The sequence below is a fragment of the Calonectris borealis genome, chromosome 6 (assembly GCF_964195595.1).
Source record: "Calonectris borealis chromosome 6, bCalBor7.hap1.2, whole genome shotgun sequence".
Taxonomy (NCBI): Eukaryota; Metazoa; Chordata; class Aves; order Procellariiformes; family Procellariidae; genus Calonectris; species Calonectris borealis.
This window is the reverse complement of record NC_134317.1, coordinates 34,838,549-34,855,659: the sequence shown is the minus strand read 5'-3', so window position 1 is coordinate 34,855,659 and position 17,111 is coordinate 34,838,549. Positions and strand designations below refer to the sequence as shown.

Below are 17,111 nucleotides of genomic sequence, written 5' to 3'. Positions count from 1 at the left end.
AAACTTACAGCCCTAGAAAAATCCCAGGAATTCCAGCATCAGCTGTTTGTTTTCAGAAGCAAAGTCCCACTGAAAGATTCTTGCTAATCCCCAGCCTGCAGTGGTGGGTTATGTGAACATTGGAAATGCTGTTCACTAGAGGTCAAAAATTTATTGGTTTCAATTAATAAATTCGTAACTTAGTTGAAAACCACATTCAGTAAATACATTAAGTTTAAAACATCTTCCAGTTATTATTTAGGTTGGAGGGGTGGGGGGGATGTTGGCATAACACCTTGCCAACTAGATGGAGAAATGTGCTCGATTACATCTGGAGTATAATACTGAGTTTGACCCTTGCTATTTTGATATAAACGTATTAGATTTCTAATGAAATGGCAGCCCTGGGAATCCAAACGTACAGAATTTCCCTCATACTAGAGAGACTTTGCATCTTTTCAGTTCTGGCTTGATATTTAGGTAGCTGTGTAATTTGACAGACACACTGCTTCCTCTACGTTTGTTTAAATGCAATACATTGATAATTTATTTTATTTTTAACCAGAGTTCCTGTCACAAAAAAAAATTGCTTAGTACTGCAGAAGTTATATTTACTTTCCTAGGTTTAAGATGTTCTTTAGAATTAAAAAGGACACATCCAGAAAGCAGTGCAATAGTGTTAACTGTGTTAGAGCTCCTCATTTAAATATTTAGTAGATTTGGATAATTTTTAACATGTTTTAGTAGTTATTTTTATCAATTGGCTCACAGGAATTTCATGAAAAATTGCCTCCTTATTCCTTAAATATAAATAATCTAAATATCTCTATATCTACAGATAATAATCTGAATTGAATTAAGATTAGAAAAAGAATTACAGAATCTGCTAAAAGATAAAACTTGTTATTGGTGTGATGTTTTATCTTTTCCCAGGGGAATATTTAAAACAAAATTTCTGAAAGTTATCTTCAGAGATCACTTGCTTTACCAAGGAAAAAAAAAAAAACAAAACCTACAGACCTCAAGCACTCAGTTTCCTTCCTTTTCACAAGACAGACAAATACTTAGCTTTGCAGAGTCCTTGTTTTTACAGTGCTGTATAGTAGGAGCTTTTGTTCCAAGCAGATGAGTGAAAACATATTCTTTCCGAGAGCCTACATCTAACGCAAATTAACCTTTCTAGCTACATCAGAAAAGTGTAACTGGCACAGGCTGGCACTGCTGTTGCACAAGTCTGTTTGACAACGTATAACTTGACAACTGCAGATATATGGCTAGAGCTGCTGTGACTGATCCTATAATACTGGAACTCTTCTTTTTGCTTGACTTTTATCATCAGATAACTGAATAACAAACGTACTGATATCTCCTAAAATTCTGAGATTCTGTTAAGTTGCCCACACATGCCTTTGTGTTTAGAATACTTTGCAAATTGCTTTCCTCAAATGGGAACGATTGATGAAATGAAAGTAGGTGCCTATCTCTTTGTACGTGAGGAAGGCACTATGTTTGGGGCATTTACCCCTTCATTCCATAAAGACAGGCATAATTTACCAGCCTGGAGAATTTTTTTAAAGTACATAAAGATCAAAATAAAAAATAATCTCCAGAATAAAAGCCCTCAATATAGTGCCGGTAATTCATCATTACGTACGAGTTGATTCTGTTCTGCCCAGGCACTTGCCAGCGGAAGAAGTGACTAGATAGTGAGATTTTAGTAAGTCTTGATTTTCATTTTGATCATGCAGCTGCAGGCAAAGTTCTCCCTTAGAATAAAATTACGAGGTGCTTACCACTGATTGCAAAGTGTGCACGGAAGAGAAGATGGAAACACTGGTAGCGAATAATGAGGCTGAAAAAATTCTTATCTGTGTGTGCCAGTTAAGCACCAGTGGAGGCTTTTTTGACCTCCTGTGTGGCTTCACACCAATTCACACTGACACATGTTGGGTTTTAAAGGTTAAACGCTGTTCTTCCATCTTTCTGTATCTTGATTGTAAGTTGGCTGTTCTATTTGGGAGAAGCCTTTTCCTGGTCGTTTTGCTATCTGCATCGGGCTGTCTCTTTTGTTCACTATCTAAACCTTTTAGGCTCGAAGGGAATTGAAACGCTTGAAGGAGGAGGCTAGGCGTAAGCATGCTGTTGCAGTCATTTGGGCTTACTGGCTTGGACTGAAGGTACTTTCTCAAACACTCCCGTCTGTCAACATGAACTCAATAAAGCGTGGCATCTTACTAACACTTAATAAACAAGCGGTTACGTGGGCTCACTAGTAGGGATGATTTTTACACAGAATTACATTGCTTAATTTTGTCATGGACTTTACTGAAAAATCCAGAAGCTGAAAATGCCTCATTTACAGCAATATTTAGGCATCAGGTGTTTTTTGTCATATCGGGAATTTCAGTTTTCAGGTGAAAGACAAATGTTAGATTAAAGGGACTCTATTATGGTTGTTGACTTTAAAAACCTGACCTACGTTGGCAAAGATCCTATCCGGAAAGATTACAAGGATGTATTTTCTTATTGTGACCTCTGCTTGTTTGAATGGGAAGGAGAGTGGAGCTGTCTGACTCTCACTGCTGCTCACGTTAGACCCCTGACCCCAGTGTCGAGGGCACGGTGTAAAGCTAATGATAATGTCCTGTTGCTTCCATCAGCCTTTTTAGGGCACGGCATTGCATGCAGTTACCTATGGCTTGTGGCAGCCGTGAATTCCCAGAAAAATTGAGATGTACAAGAGTCTTTTGTTTTCTGTCCCTTGCTTTCAAGGACTGGTTGGCAAAAGAAAACACATTCGTAATCTGGAAAAATGTAGTTCTGCTCTGTAAATAGACTATGAAAATGGCATCTTGAGATGTTTCAGGTCTGTGCCCAAATGATTTACATACTACAGTTTTCAAACATAGTTTTACAGATGCAATCCTGAAGAACTGCGGAAATCTAAATCAGTTTTGTTTGGCTGGGTGTCACTTTTGCTAATAGGGATATTGTAGACTACAGAAGTATAAAAGGGAACAATTTACTTGATAATGCAGAGTAAAGTCCAGCTCTCATATTCTCGTACTTATTCTAACAATGATGAAACGGGAAAAATAGTTACAAAACATATAATTATCTATAATACATGTATATTATGTATATAAAAAAATCCATTACAATACATGCATGGAAACCAGAGCTGGAAATACAAAGGAGCCATTTTAAGAAGTCGTTCTGCAGATCAGAATCACACTTGAGGTACTACTGCCAAAGTGGGTCTGTTTTTATGATTTTAAAACAAGAATATGTCCCTCTTGAGAACTCAGAGGCTGTTTTATATCAAACAGCGGCATTTAAATGAAAACTGACGAATCCAAAACCTTTAAGGTGCATTACAGCAGGAATATGTTTCTGCCTGTCTGTGGTGTGGGTTTTCAATGTATTTTTTAAATAGTGTAAAGCGGCACTTCTGTCTCACCTGAAACATGCAGATTTTTCTGAAGAAGAACATAGTCTGCAGTTCCAATATACCACTGTTACCACAGGCAATTCTCATTTGTCTGATGGCAAAGTATTTTCACCCATGACATATGGAGGTGAAGATTTAAATTTGATACAAGTGATCAAGATTAAACCATTTATTCTACAGTCTTTTTTTTTTTTTTTTGATTGTATGATTAGTAGATTTTAATAGCATTTGTGGTACTTCCCAGATTTAGGCTTTTCTGGAACGGCTTGCATTTCTCAGTGCTTGCTTTGCAGCTTCCCTGCAGTGCCAATAGGATGTGTGGGTGTATATTAGTCCCTTTGTTCCAAATTAATTTGCACACCTTGCAGCTCACAAAGAATAATATAAAGCAACATCATTAAAGAGAGTCTATGAGAACATGGGGAAATTTGGGATGATTGTGGTTGGAGTGGCTTTGAGTGTGTTAATTTCCATCCCTGAATAATAAATAAAGCATGTACACTAATTATAGAGCACTAAACCTTACAGAAAATCAGTGAATAAGAACTCTAATAATTTTTCTTATAAAGTGAGGAGGAAAAAATTATGTGCTGTATTTGCATAGAATGAAGACAGCTGAATGCTGTCAGTTGTGTTGATGCATCTTAATGTGTAATTAAGCAAAACCCATTTATCTGTGGGTTTTTTTTAATCCCAGAATGGTGACAGATTCTTGCTTTCAAAACACTGGCTTATCTTAAAATTCATGACGCTCAGTATGGGGCAGAAGGTGTGCCAGAAACCAAACTTTCTTATAAGTTGATGTGGGTTTTTCCTCCATGGGTTTCCCTTTATTTTCTGGTTACAGTGAACTCAGCAACACATAGCAAGTTAGCTAAAACCACTAAATTTGCTCTGGGGTAAATTATGCAAAGCCACGATGTTTTCCCTGGTTTTTGTTCAAAACTTAACAGGTGTGTTGCAGGCTGTGCCAAAGTTTAAAAAAATTAGGGGATGTTTCAGCTAACTTGATGTGAGCCTGGGCTTCACATAAAACTGCAAACCGGTTGTGCTCTCTTTCAGATTGGGTTTTCTGAGGGGGGTGAATTTAGATATGCTAATTAGCACTGATAGAAGTACCAAGGGCAAAACAAGTACTCTGAAACTTGCATTTACAAGCACGTATAAAAAATTAGTATCACTTGCAAAAATGGTTCTCAATGATCACTTTTTTGATTTTTGTTTTTTTTTTTTTAAAAAAACCCCAAATTTTAGGAGCAAATATCAAGCTTGCTGACATTAAGCAACATTTGTGTTGATTCTCTGCTCTTATCAAGCACCAAAACCTTCTTTTCCTTTTGGAATGAAGACTGCTTGTGTGAAAACATTTTTTTCATGCATAACTCTGCTATGGAAAAAAAATCCCTTTATTATTATAGAAAACTCTGTGTATTAAGAATCTTAAAGGAGAAAAATCTGAAACAGTTCATCACTTAACTATGTAATTAACATCAATTCAGTGTCACTTCAGACACAATAAAATATGTATCAGTGATGGTACCTCACTTTTTCCAGTCCAACTTTATGCAAAAGCCTATGAAAATAGATTCATGCTATGAATTCAAAAATGTTTGAATAGCTTGCCTTTTCAGAGGAAAGTATTTCAGATTCTCTGTTAAATTTGCAAATGACTGTACTCAGGTCATCTGAGGTAACTTTCTGACCTCTTGGTCCACTGTCTGGTTCATATATTTTAAGAGTACCCAGTTAGTGTTCCTATTTCAAGGAACACTTTGCATGTTTGTATGGTTTTTTTAGTACTTTCTGCCATAGAGCTTTATAAAAAAGTACCTGTGCAAACAAATTCATTCTTTGTATTCATTCTGAGGGTTTGTTTAACTTTTCAGGTCCGTAGAGAGTACAGGAAATTCTTCAGAGCCAATGCTGGAAGAAAAATTTATGAATTTACCCTTCAGAGACTTGTATGTATACATCCATACAAAGCACATGTGCATTTTCTGTGTTTAAAATTTTTGTTTTCTAGCAAAGGTAACAGCTGTGTTATGGCCTTGATAGTCTTTGTAAGGAAATGTCCAAGCTAAGCAAATGGAAAATTGACAACTTAAATATTGTGATGTTGTAAAGAAAGGATAGTGATAGTGTTTTGAAGGTGTGGGAATGGTACTAGCTAAGCATTTGCCACACCTGTATGATATCTAAATCTGCATTTCTCAATATACCTGGCTTTTTAAATCCATATTCAGGTTTAGGAAAGCTGAGAGTTGCAGTTTGGTAACTGTGCTTTTAATCTCTGAGCATCTGCTTTTCCTTGCTTATTTCAGTAACTCCGGTATTTGAACATTAATAAAACATCTTGCTTCAATTTTATCACAGATGCAAAAATACTTCCTGGAAATGAAGAATAAGATGCCTTCTTTATCACCAATAGATAAAAACTGGCCAGCGAGACCTTACCTTTTCTTGGATTCAACCCACAAGGAACTAAAGAGGATTTTCCATTTGTGGAGGGTAGGGCACATTCTGGTCCAGCCTGTACAGAACTTCATCACATGATTTTCAGTAGTTTTGTGTTGTTCATGAAGAGCCTATTTTTAGGATGTATTTCTTCCCATTCCAGACAGGATATTTTATTTCTTTGGAAGAAGTCTGTCTTTTGATCATTGTCTTTGGCCTGCAAGGGGTATAACTATCCTGCCTACTCCTTTCTGGAGCTAGGGAGAGAGGATTGCTGCCTGCCATCAGCTTTTAACTTCATAGTAAAGCAGTATGCCTGTTGCCTGTTAATTGGTAGCTTATAATATTGAGTCCGTCGCCAAGACTGGGACTAGCTCTTAGACCAGCATTGGAAGTATCGGTGGAATTTTTTACTTATGAACTGTGGTTAGCTGAAATTTGTTTTGGATCTTTGGATGGAGAGAACGGCGAGAATCTGTATAAGTGCTGATGAGACATTTTACTGATCTTGTGGGCTATGGTTTCTGTGAATTGTCAAGAAACCGTTTTTCTTTCTGCAAAATTCATCCTCTCAGCTATGTTTTGTTCTTTCTGTCTGTTTACATAAACTTCCGCAATCGTGGAACTATATATGTTTCTGTGAACCTTTTTAGCACAGTCTTCCAGTGACTGGTATCTGATAGATTAAGCTCGTGTTCAAATGCAGCATGCTTAAATGATATGTTTTAGAGATTGGTTTTGATGTAATTCAGAAGTATCTAGAAGGGCTGAGGAGAAAAGCACCTCTGCTGTTTGTTACTGTGCTCCAATGGCATGTAGGATGGAGCTGAGTCACTTCAGAAGTATACAAAGAATGTGCATCTTGAGCAATAAGCAAACAGTCTCTGGTGCTGCTGCTTCAAATCAGATTTGCAAGGATGATTTTTTTGTTTGTTTAATATATCATGTTTTGTAGTGTAAAAAGTACAGAGACCAGTTCACAGATCAGCAGAAGCTTATATATGAAGAAAAACTGGAAGCAAGTGAACTTTTCAAGGACAAGAAGGCTTTATATCCAGCCAGGTAATGACTTATTCTGCTGCTTTTAGTGTACAATAAATTCAACATCCTTGCATAGATTTAGGAAGCTAAGCAAGATTTTGCTTTTTATCTTAAGCAGGAAAGTGCATTTTCCTTGTTTGGTGTTTCCACCATTTTACTTTGCAAACCTCCGTTTGCTTCTAACTTAGATGTGGTTGCAGCCCACTAATCCTGTGATACTGAGCACCTCTGTCCAGAAGCCATGATGTTTTGTTGTTCTAACCCCCCGTGACCTGTTCACGTCGTAAAAGTTTGAAGAACTTGTAGAAGGGAGTAACTCTCACCCTTTCCCCTAGTTTCCATCACACTGGTTCCTACAACCAATAAATGTAGAGTGAACTGAAGGGCTGTAAGTGACAATGTCACTCCCAGATGAGGCGTGCCAGGGAGCTCTCCTATGTTCAAACCTAGTACATTCAGCATAATGCTCTAATGCGAAGACTAGGTAATTTAAGAGTTAGATACATTGGTATATATCTTTTTGAAAGGCTACTTTAAAAAAAAAAAGTGCTTAGAAGGTCATTTCCATTTTAGAATCTTCTTTTTTTTTTTTTTTTAAATTGGAGACTTTTTAAAAATGTGAAATCTCTGCAAATAAGTTTTTTGGTTTCTCAGATTATTGAGTTCTTAAAAACTGCTAAATTCTTGTCATTGCTATCTGCAGAGCTAACATTGCTCAAGAAAGTGCAGTAGTATCTGATTTTACTTAAGGAATGCACTTCTTTTTTTTTTTGCATGCAATAAAACTGACAAAATAGAGATCTGATGTCCTTGAAAGAAGTTGAATTGAACTTTTAAAGTGAATATGAGCTGAGAAATTGTTTTTTTTGAAAACAAAGGTCTCGTCGATCTCGGGAGAGTTTTCTTCTAGAAGCCATAGTTTGAGCTGAGCAGGAACAAGGCACTGTAAAGCAAGAAGCAAGGTTGAGCTTGCTTCAACAGAGGGAGGAACAGGAGTCTGCAAGAGTTGATGAGGGCAGCTCCATGCATGGACAAGCTCTGCTTGGATGTTTGTGTTTTATTGGTTTTGTTTTGTTTCATTTTTTATTGAGACATTTCCTTTTTGCCTGTAATGGACTTAGAATACATTTCTCTTTCTTCCCTTCAGTAGATCACTTATTTAATGGCTGTATCTGTTAGCCTGTAGCTTGTTCCTTATTTGCTTCGGGATGTCTTTTTACGGTGCTGGGAAAAGAGAAGGACGCTGCCTTTGGACTTTTCTAGGAGGAAGCAAGTTTTTTGCTTTGAGTCAGTATACATCTGATCAGTATAGAGCTTCTTGAGAAGGAAGGAATTTTATTTATATCCCTGGTTTGGTACTTTTTACACCAAGACCGAACAATGAAATGTTATACAGAAAAATATGTATCTGAGTTACTTTTATCCAAGACATTCTTAAGTGGTATATGTGATAGAGGGTAACTGTTGATTCATTTCAGTTTTAGCTTGATTAGGGACAAAGTCCACAGGGAATCTACAGTTTTGGTGACTGGTTTCATAATGCTAGTTAATAAAAACAAAAAAACCCGAAGCTCCAACACGGTAGAAAGCTAGAATGCTTTCCCCACCCCACACTCATTTAGAAACATTTCCATCTCTTTTTGTCTTGTATTCAGAGCTGATTAGCTCCTGTTGGGTTTTTTTATTGGCCTAAGGGTGGAGGAAATTACTGTGTAAAGTTTCTGATTAGTTAGTGTGATAATGATTCATAGGATGTGGCTAATTTTCTGTGTGTAATATAATTATTTAAGAACAGAGAGGGAGTTCTTGTGAGTACTAAAATACCAGTACCCCTCCTTTTCTCTCCCATCTCCCTGTGTGCCAGAGATGCAATTACAAAGGTATTGCTATTCCACGTAATATATTGGTTCCTCTTGGGCTGTAGTCTTGGCAAAGCTTTGCATTTAGTGCTTTGACTGTAATTTAATCAAAGTGATTAGTTAAAGGGACTTCCAAACAAAGGAAGCAGCAGCAGTATTCACTGATTCTTAACTGATAGCGAAGCTGTTGCTGAATAACCCTGAGGTGGATAAAGATGGGGTGATTTGCAAGCGCAACAAGTCTTGACTAAGAGCTGGTACACATTTAACAAACAACAGCAGATCTTGAAGGCGAGTTCTCGTCTGTCCCTCTGAAATACTGTGGAAAAGCAGAGGTGTCGGTCCTACTGAAGTTTTTTATTTCCTCTGTTTTCACAGAGACTGTTATTGGGTGATTTTAAATCAAAATTGATTGCATATGCAAGGATGTACTTGTGTCTGACACCCATAGCAATTTGGCCCATTAAATTGAAAAATGTTTCCAGAGCAAGGAAAAAAAAATCCTATTACTGTCTTTGGCGATAAATTTCTTTATTCGCCATCGCTGTGCTCTTAATGTGTATAAGATTCTATGTCTAATACACATACCGTTTCTTACCCCTCTTCCTCCTCCTCCTCCTTCTTTGTTCTTTCCCCTGGGATAATGTGCTGGGAGATATATCCACACTACTCTGTAGCAATTCTCAAGTTATTTTCAGCTGATGTAGTATGCCTGCCCGGCACAGATTGATGCCAACACCCCCGCACTGAGTGAGTGGTGGTACCGACCTGAAGAGTCTCGGGGCAGAGCTCGGGGGGGGGGCTGCAGTTTTCAGCTGCTCTGCAGGATTGAGGACAATTAATTGCGCTGCATAAACAAACACCAAGTTAAGAGCCCTGTTTGCATTCAGTTATGTATTGCTCTAATTACTCTGTTATACAATTGCAAATTATTTTGCGTTGCTGTTGTTTAAAACAGGTAAAAATTGTGAGTAGAGGTTTCTGGGTTGATCAGCATATTCTTTCGCTAAAAAATTAGGTAGCAAATGACTTTCCCTGGCAGAGAGTGTATCAAAATTTAAGGAAGCTTCTGGCAGTGTAGAGTCATTGAAAATGGTATTTGGTGCTTCTCCTGGCCCCACAAAGCCTGAAGCAGAATGTGATGATTTCAGGAGGTTTACTTCTTCCCTGCGATTCGTATTTAACTCGTGTTTCTCTTGTCTTTTTGTTGGGCAGTGTTGGGCAGCCGTTCCAAGGAGCTTACTTGGAAATCAGCAAGAACCCCAAGTACAAAAAACTTAAAGATGCTGTGGATGAAAAGATCATTATTGCAGAAGTTGTGAATAAGATCAATAGAGCTAATGGGAAGGTAATAAAACGGCATTGCTTTATCCAGAAGGGTAGATCATTTTTGTTATAAAGAAACTGAAAGGGAGACTTCGTTTCAGTTGTGTAATAGTCTGAGGATTTAAAAAAATGCCTTTTTTAAAGGGCAAGACTGGAAATATTGGGTTTATGTAAACTGGTGATTTTAAGCACCTATTTTAAATTTATATAAAGATTACTAAAATCTTGTTTGGGTTTGTAGTTTTCAGCAACTTTTCCAAATAAAAATGGCATCTCATCAACTGGTAACAGGCTGTGTTGAGTCACAACTAAATGTAATCTCTGTACCAAACTATTTGCCAATTGAAGAAAATAAATATTTAAAGAATATTGTTCTTGTTCAAGTATTTAGAAAACTTAACCTTTCAAGGTTCACACTGTCATTCAAGCTCCTGATTATCATATTTTATTATGGTTTAAAGTTGTGAGTGGCATACTCTGCTAGCTTTGCTTGTCTTTTGATTGATATCAAAAGCTTTATGGAATGAAGAGGCAAGTTTCTTGTATCATTTGAATAAAGCTGTTAAATATTCTGGGTACTTTTTGATTCTGCCAACACAAAACTTGTTTTGCATTTAAGTTATACTTATTAAAACAGGAAGTATTATCCTCCCTTAGTAAATGTAATTGTTTTCACCATATCTGTCTAAATACTAGAAGTGGTAGATCTCAACTTCTCAGATGTAGATGTCATTTATGCATTTGTAGGAGTGAAATTAGGTTGCCTGTTGTTGATGCCAAGTTAATTTTCCAGTTTAGAAGAAACTAATTAAATTAAGACAAAATCTTTCCTGTACTTGCGTAGGCTACAGCTCTCAAGATTTAAAAAAAAAAAAATTAATAATGAGATATGGTTCTATGTGCTTAAGACAGCTACTTCTTAATTACAATAGTTAAGATTTTATTATTTAAAATTTTACAGGAGAAAAAACTATATGTAGATTCAGTTCTCATTTCTCTCTCTTATTTTCTAAGATGAGTTTAAGAACACACATTCATGCTTTAAAAATATTTGTCGTTTGAAAATATGAATGTGTATCCACCTAAAGAATAATTCCAATAGATAAAGGGAGGAGAACGTAACATTGAAAATACCTATGTGATTTGTGTTGTTCTGCAACAGTTTTGGTTAGTAACAGTAAATAGTGAGGCTTAGTCCTGACTTAGCTATCACTGAAAAGGTACGTTGGTTTTCCTGGGGATTGACAGAGCATGAGAAATGAGTTTATCCTGATTTGCATAGTTTCCGAGTTTCGGTTTCTGAATTTTATAACTGTAAGCTAGTAATTAAAGGAACTGTTTATATCTAAGCATATGTGCCAAAATGAGCTAAGCTTCTTAATCTATAATTAGACACATACATAAATTTGACCTGGTTTTAACTGATCTGCAGCTTTTACTGAACATCAAATGTTCATGTTTACTAATGTGGGCCAAGCTTATTAACTCTATGAACTGCTTGTAGTCTTAGTAGGTGCTCAATAAAGAGCAGTTCTCTCTTTGTGTAGATAATGGTTTGCATTTTTGTATTTTCACAGGCTACATCCAGGATTTTCTTATTAACCAAAAATAACGTTCTTCTTGCGGATCAAAAATCTGGGAATATCAAGTCAGAGGTTCCACTGGGAGATGTTACCAAAGTATCCATGAGCTCCCAAAATGATGGCTTCTTTGCAGTGCACCTGAAGGAGGTTGGTTACAACTTTATAATACAATAATATGACTGTTTTACATGCAGTGATATAAAAATTGTTTATTAATTATCTTGTAGCATTAAATCGTAGTGGTTAGCCTATAGGTTTAAAAGTTTATTGAACTTTGCCATATTTGCAAAACCTTTGATTTAAAACTACCGAGAACGGTTATTACATTATGAATGATCATTTACTTGTGAAAATCAGACTTCATATTTCAACGGGCCTTTAATCTGGTTCGGATACCTTGTGGCAGTGTTTTCCTTTTTAGCTGCTCATATAATTCTTCCTGACACACTGGCAGAATATTTCTCTCTTCTTTATGGGATGCCAAGAAATCCACGTTATGGCGCAGCTAATTTGGTTACTCAGTTCTAAAGAACTTAGTTCAGTGCTATATTTGCTTCACTGCACTGTCAGCATCGCTCTGCTAAAATCATTAAGCTGGCATTTGTATTCTAGCTTAAATGATTTGAAGAACGTCATATATAGTGTCTTTTCATACTGACCACCTTCATCCTAATACTGGGGTTGGCAATTGGTTTCTGTTCCTTTCTGAAAATACTGTGAGCTTGCTGTGGTGTAGCCAGAGAGGGATACAGAAATACTAGTTTTGTAGGACAAATGAAGGTGACGCTCCTTTAGAATCAGGAGGGGTTTTTAACTTTCTCCACAGGTTTGTTGTTTATTTGAGAGTGAATTGCATTTTGATCCTATACACTGGACTGCATCCCTATTTAATTTAAAAGACAAAAGACTTGTTTCATTGCACTGGGAAGAGAAGATTCCTTGTAAAACCTCCTGCTTGGCTGGCATTTATTATTTTTCATATTCTAGGTTTTGGTAGTCATAACTGCTTTCCTTTGTGTTTCAGGGTTCAGGAGCAGCTGGTAAAGGAGATTTCCTGCTCAGCAGCGATCACCTTATTGAAATGGCCACTAAACTTTACCGCACTACTCTCAGCCAAACCAAACAGAAGCTCAACATTGAGATATCTGATGAGTATGTTTTTTGTTTGCTTAGAATTGCATTTCCTTCAATGCAACATGCTAAAAAGTCAAGTATCTAATGTTAGAAAAACAAAACGCTGTTGTGTAACTAGTACTTCTTTTCACTTGACAGAATCCTTGTAAATATGGATGCAATTTTCAATTTGTACTCATTTCTAGTATTCAATTTGGCTCTTATTTCCTTGAAAGTCATTAGAGAAAATGTGCTTTTCTTAAGGTAGTTTCAAATAGGGCTATGAAGCAGAACTGCTGCTGTAGAAATAATTAAGATATACTACATTTGAGAGAATCATTTTGTGTGTGAAAAGTTCACATACTCCTGTGAGATGTTTATCAATTAGAGTGGCCACCATGCACCAAGTTCCAGTGAAAACAACCAAAACCGAATGAAAAGCTCCTTCCCAAACACATGTAATGATGGTGCCAGTAATGTAGGTCCATAAGACTCTACCTTCTTTTTTGTGAAGGTGAAAAATACATTATTAAAATTCCTGCTGATGGTGTTTGAACCATCTGTTGTTGTTTTGGGTCTTTTGGTTGTTAAAAAGCTTTGTTTGATAAAAAGCTTGCATCTCAAATTAGTATTTCTGCTTGGTTCAGTTTCATATTTTGGCCTTAAGTAAGGACTGCGCTTGCAGCGTTTATAGCCACGGAATAAAAACATTCTCGTGTGTGTGTGAACTCCTAAAGCCTGCTGACTGAGAGTCCCTCCCTTAGTCCACCATTCTTAGGCACTCAGTTTGTTGTGTGAACTGCCCCCTGATTTCAGCAGTGTTGATGTAGTAGTTTTACTCATTTTGAATAAAGAAGAAAATTTGGAACCCTACAACAATACTGAAATAAAATTTCTGTAGGCAAAAATTGAACCTTTTATCTGGCTGCACAGCACTGCTTGTATTCTAGAGGCACGGCGAGTAGCGTTTGTATCTGTTAAGATTCCAGGGTTTATTTAAAGGCTAATTTTGCTGTTTCCTTGAAAATGACATCTGCCATTTTCCTTTGTTCTGTTACCAGATGTGCTTCAATTTGCACAAGAGTGTGCGTTTTTAGCCTTACTGTCCCCAGTAAGATTCTAGTTTAATGATGGCTACAAAGGAATAAACTGCTAAAACAAAGTCTAAGCATGCGTTGCACTAGTCTGGACTGCCTGCCTGCCTTAGGTCTGGAAAACAGTCTGCTTTCTGGGAGTCTTGCATTTTGGGATGTGGTTTTGTTTCTTGTCTTGCAGATTAAAAACATTCAAGTGTGTATTGCTGTTGAGTTTATCCAGACTAAATAATTTTAAGTCGTTTGCTTCTTTTTTAGCAGTTCCATCTCTGTTGTTGGGGAAGCAGTACTGTCTTCTCCCTGCTAGAGTTTAGATACAAGCTCAACTAGGAATTGAGGAGAAAATGTGGCCTTACTCCGACTACTGTACACTACTTTTTGGGAAGAGAGCTTATATAAGTAAAAACGCTGTTGATCCAGGGATATGTCTAGTAAGAGACATACCACTTATATACATAATATTGGAACAACGGGTCTAGGAAAATGCAGCGTTGGTGACGAGAGATGATGGCTAGAAGACCTACTCACGTTTTCTGGATGCTTGCATGGCTGGGAGCGCCGAACAAGTTAATCTTTGGGCATCTGGGCTGTTCAGCAGGAAAGCGGGACCGAAGGGCAGCTCGGCGCAACAGAGGCCACTTCCTCCCCTGAGCTCTGCCGTCAGCTTGATTTGTGGTTTCCGGCTGCAGAACAAATTCTTTGAAGTTTTTGGCCTCTGCTGGAGGACTTTTTAAGGATGCTAAAAGGGAAAATCTGCTGTATTACAAAGGACTTTTTAGGTCAGCAACCGCTGCATGTGAGCCAAAAGGCAGCGCTGCCCTGTTTATTGCTTTTAATCTTGCTATCCAGATCAGTGAGAAGTTTGAGGCTCCACAGGAGCCTGTTGGGTTTTTTAAGCAATTCTCCACATTCAGTGAAATTTCTCTTCCAGTAAAAAGTGAAGAGTCAAATCCAGATTAATTTATCCTGGACTGTAGGAAATATCTAAATTTGGAGATTGCTGGGAAGGAAGTGAATTTTCCCAATTGCTGAGCAGTGGGCTGTAAAGGCTAACTAAGGATTAGAAATATGAGAGCTGCTAAAATACCAGATATACTAAATTAGGCGTAAGCCAGAAGAAGAGCGCTCCCGATGTTGCTATAGAAGTATTTAGCTTCCTTCCATGAAAACAGAGAAGTCCCTTTGGATGACGGTAAAGCGTTGAAAGTAGTCTTTGCTGCATTTCTGGTACATTAGAAATTCTGTTTTAAACTGCCTTCTTTCTAAAGGAATAGCAAACTAACTATTGCAAAAGGTCCAGAGTTACAGGCAAAAGGCAATAATTAAGAGATAGTACCTGAAGAAGACTCCAAGCCAAACCATAACCTATGGCTTTTCTTTATTCCCCAACTCTTACTATTAATACAGACCTGAAGATGACATCTTTTGGAGTGATGCTCAGAACCAACAGGAAAAGACTTCTGCTCCTCATGTGGTTTTTTCCGCCTTTAACTAAAACGTATATTATTCCCTCTCCTAGGTTTCTGGTCCAGTTCAGACAAGACAAAGTGTGTGTGAAGTTCATACAAGGCAGCCAGAAAAACGGCAACATCCCAACTTGCAAGCGAAAAAACAATCGGCTTCTGGAAGTGGCTGTCCCTTAACTGCAGCTGGTGACTCTCCCTTTCACGGACTTGTTTCTTTGTAATAGTGCAATTTTAGTTGTTTGGGTTTGCTGGTTTTATCCCTTTCTGGAGCTGTTGATGGCTAATAGCTTTAGAAACCCTTGGTAAAACATTTGATCGATAGACTTTTTAATCTTTTTGTTCACGCCAGAGTTTTAAACCTCAAAATGCAGATTTCTACCCAGTGAGGCGTTTTTACCAGCTGGCACATACCTGTCATACATGAATCATTCTCTTTGTTTAGCGGTCATATTTTAGTGCAGCATACCGTAAACTCACATATTAATGATAAATTACTCATATTCCTTAGTCTAGAGACCCGCTTAACAGGAACTATACATGGCCTTGATGCTTGATGGCCACATGTGCCCAGTGTCTTTTCATACCGACCTGTTCTGGTGTTCTGACCAGCTCCCTGTTTGCCACCGCTGGGGAGACCGGCAGAACGGAGACTGACACACTAATTCCTATAGTTAACACTAGGACTTATGTAACTCGATCTTTTAGGCAATACAGCACAGGAACATCTAATTCTGCAAAACAGAAGGAATATATGATTATACAAGCAGCTATATGCATAATTTTATAGTAAAAAAATGCAGAAAATTTGAAACAGGATTTTTAATTAGGTCAGGTGTTTTTAATGACTTTATACAGTAGAAATCAGTAAAATTAAAAAAGCTTGTTTCTTTCACAAAAGCTATACAGTTCGAGGCATATTTTCTGTTCTGCTTTTTTTCTTTTAAATTATCAGTTAAGATTAGAGTCTGAAAAATGCAATAGTATTCATAACACAAGTAAATGCTAGGTATTTAAACGGTTAGTTATCAAGCAAAATATTTGAGCCTTTCTTTTAGATATTGGCATGTACAATGTGCAATAAAACATACATGACATTTTGTGAAAAATTATTTATAATACCTTTTTGTGTGCAAGAGAGAGGATTGGTGCAGACTGCATAGACAATGTAGGGGTTAAAAATAGATTTGTGTTGTTAATTTGCAGTTTTTTAGAGTGTACACTACAGTTGTCAATTTGGGAAGAATACTTAGAATTAAAAAAATCCTTAATTTGGGGGTCTGTATATAAATTGGTATTATGGTAATAAAACTGTTCTAATTCTGTGCTGTTTGGTACTCCTATGTTATAACCATATTTTTGTACTCCAAACTATTTTATATAACTTGTGTGCCTGATGTAAATGCGTGCACAGAAAATACAATCAAGAGCTGCGTTATAAACTTTCAGTGTAACTGATTGCACTTAATCTTTTATAAGCCAGAAGCATTAGCTGAAATCCGTAAGAGGAGAGATGCATTTTTAGATAGAAGTAACTACTCAAGTGAAGGGTTTGTTGGAATGTGACTGTTTGATTTGTTGATGCAAGGACAGCTGAGAAAGCATTGTATTTTTGCAGTCTAATATAGGACAGATTAAGACCCTGGGTATCTGATGTGCAGTGCTGAAGTCCAAGCGTAAATAAAGGAAAGCTAAAGAAAAGTTCAGAGTCTCGTTACTCTCCCGGTGGTAAAGTTACGTAGTGCTCA

The 17,111-nt window shown here is 37.2% G+C and overlaps 1 protein-coding gene across 1 annotated transcript in view; it reads left to right on the top strand.

The window, feature by feature from the left end:
- Positions 1-16,688, top strand: part of MYO1B (myosin IB) — a 114,340-nt gene extending 97,652 nt beyond the window's left edge. Inside the window, exons 25-32 of the mRNA XM_075153898.1 lie at positions 2,070-2,156; positions 5,317-5,391; positions 5,804-5,938; positions 6,840-6,946; positions 10,000-10,132; positions 11,688-11,840; positions 12,718-12,845; positions 15,420-16,688. Of these exons, the coding sequence (XP_075009999.1) occupies positions 2,070-2,156; positions 5,317-5,391; positions 5,804-5,938; positions 6,840-6,946; positions 10,000-10,132; positions 11,688-11,840; positions 12,718-12,845; positions 15,420-15,543 (942 nt within the window). The 3' untranslated portion in view covers positions 15,544-16,688. The remainder of the gene's footprint in view (positions 1-2,069; positions 2,157-5,316; positions 5,392-5,803; positions 5,939-6,839; positions 6,947-9,999; positions 10,133-11,687; positions 11,841-12,717; positions 12,846-15,419) is intronic.
- The last annotated feature ends 423 nt before the right edge of the window (positions 16,689-17,111 follow it).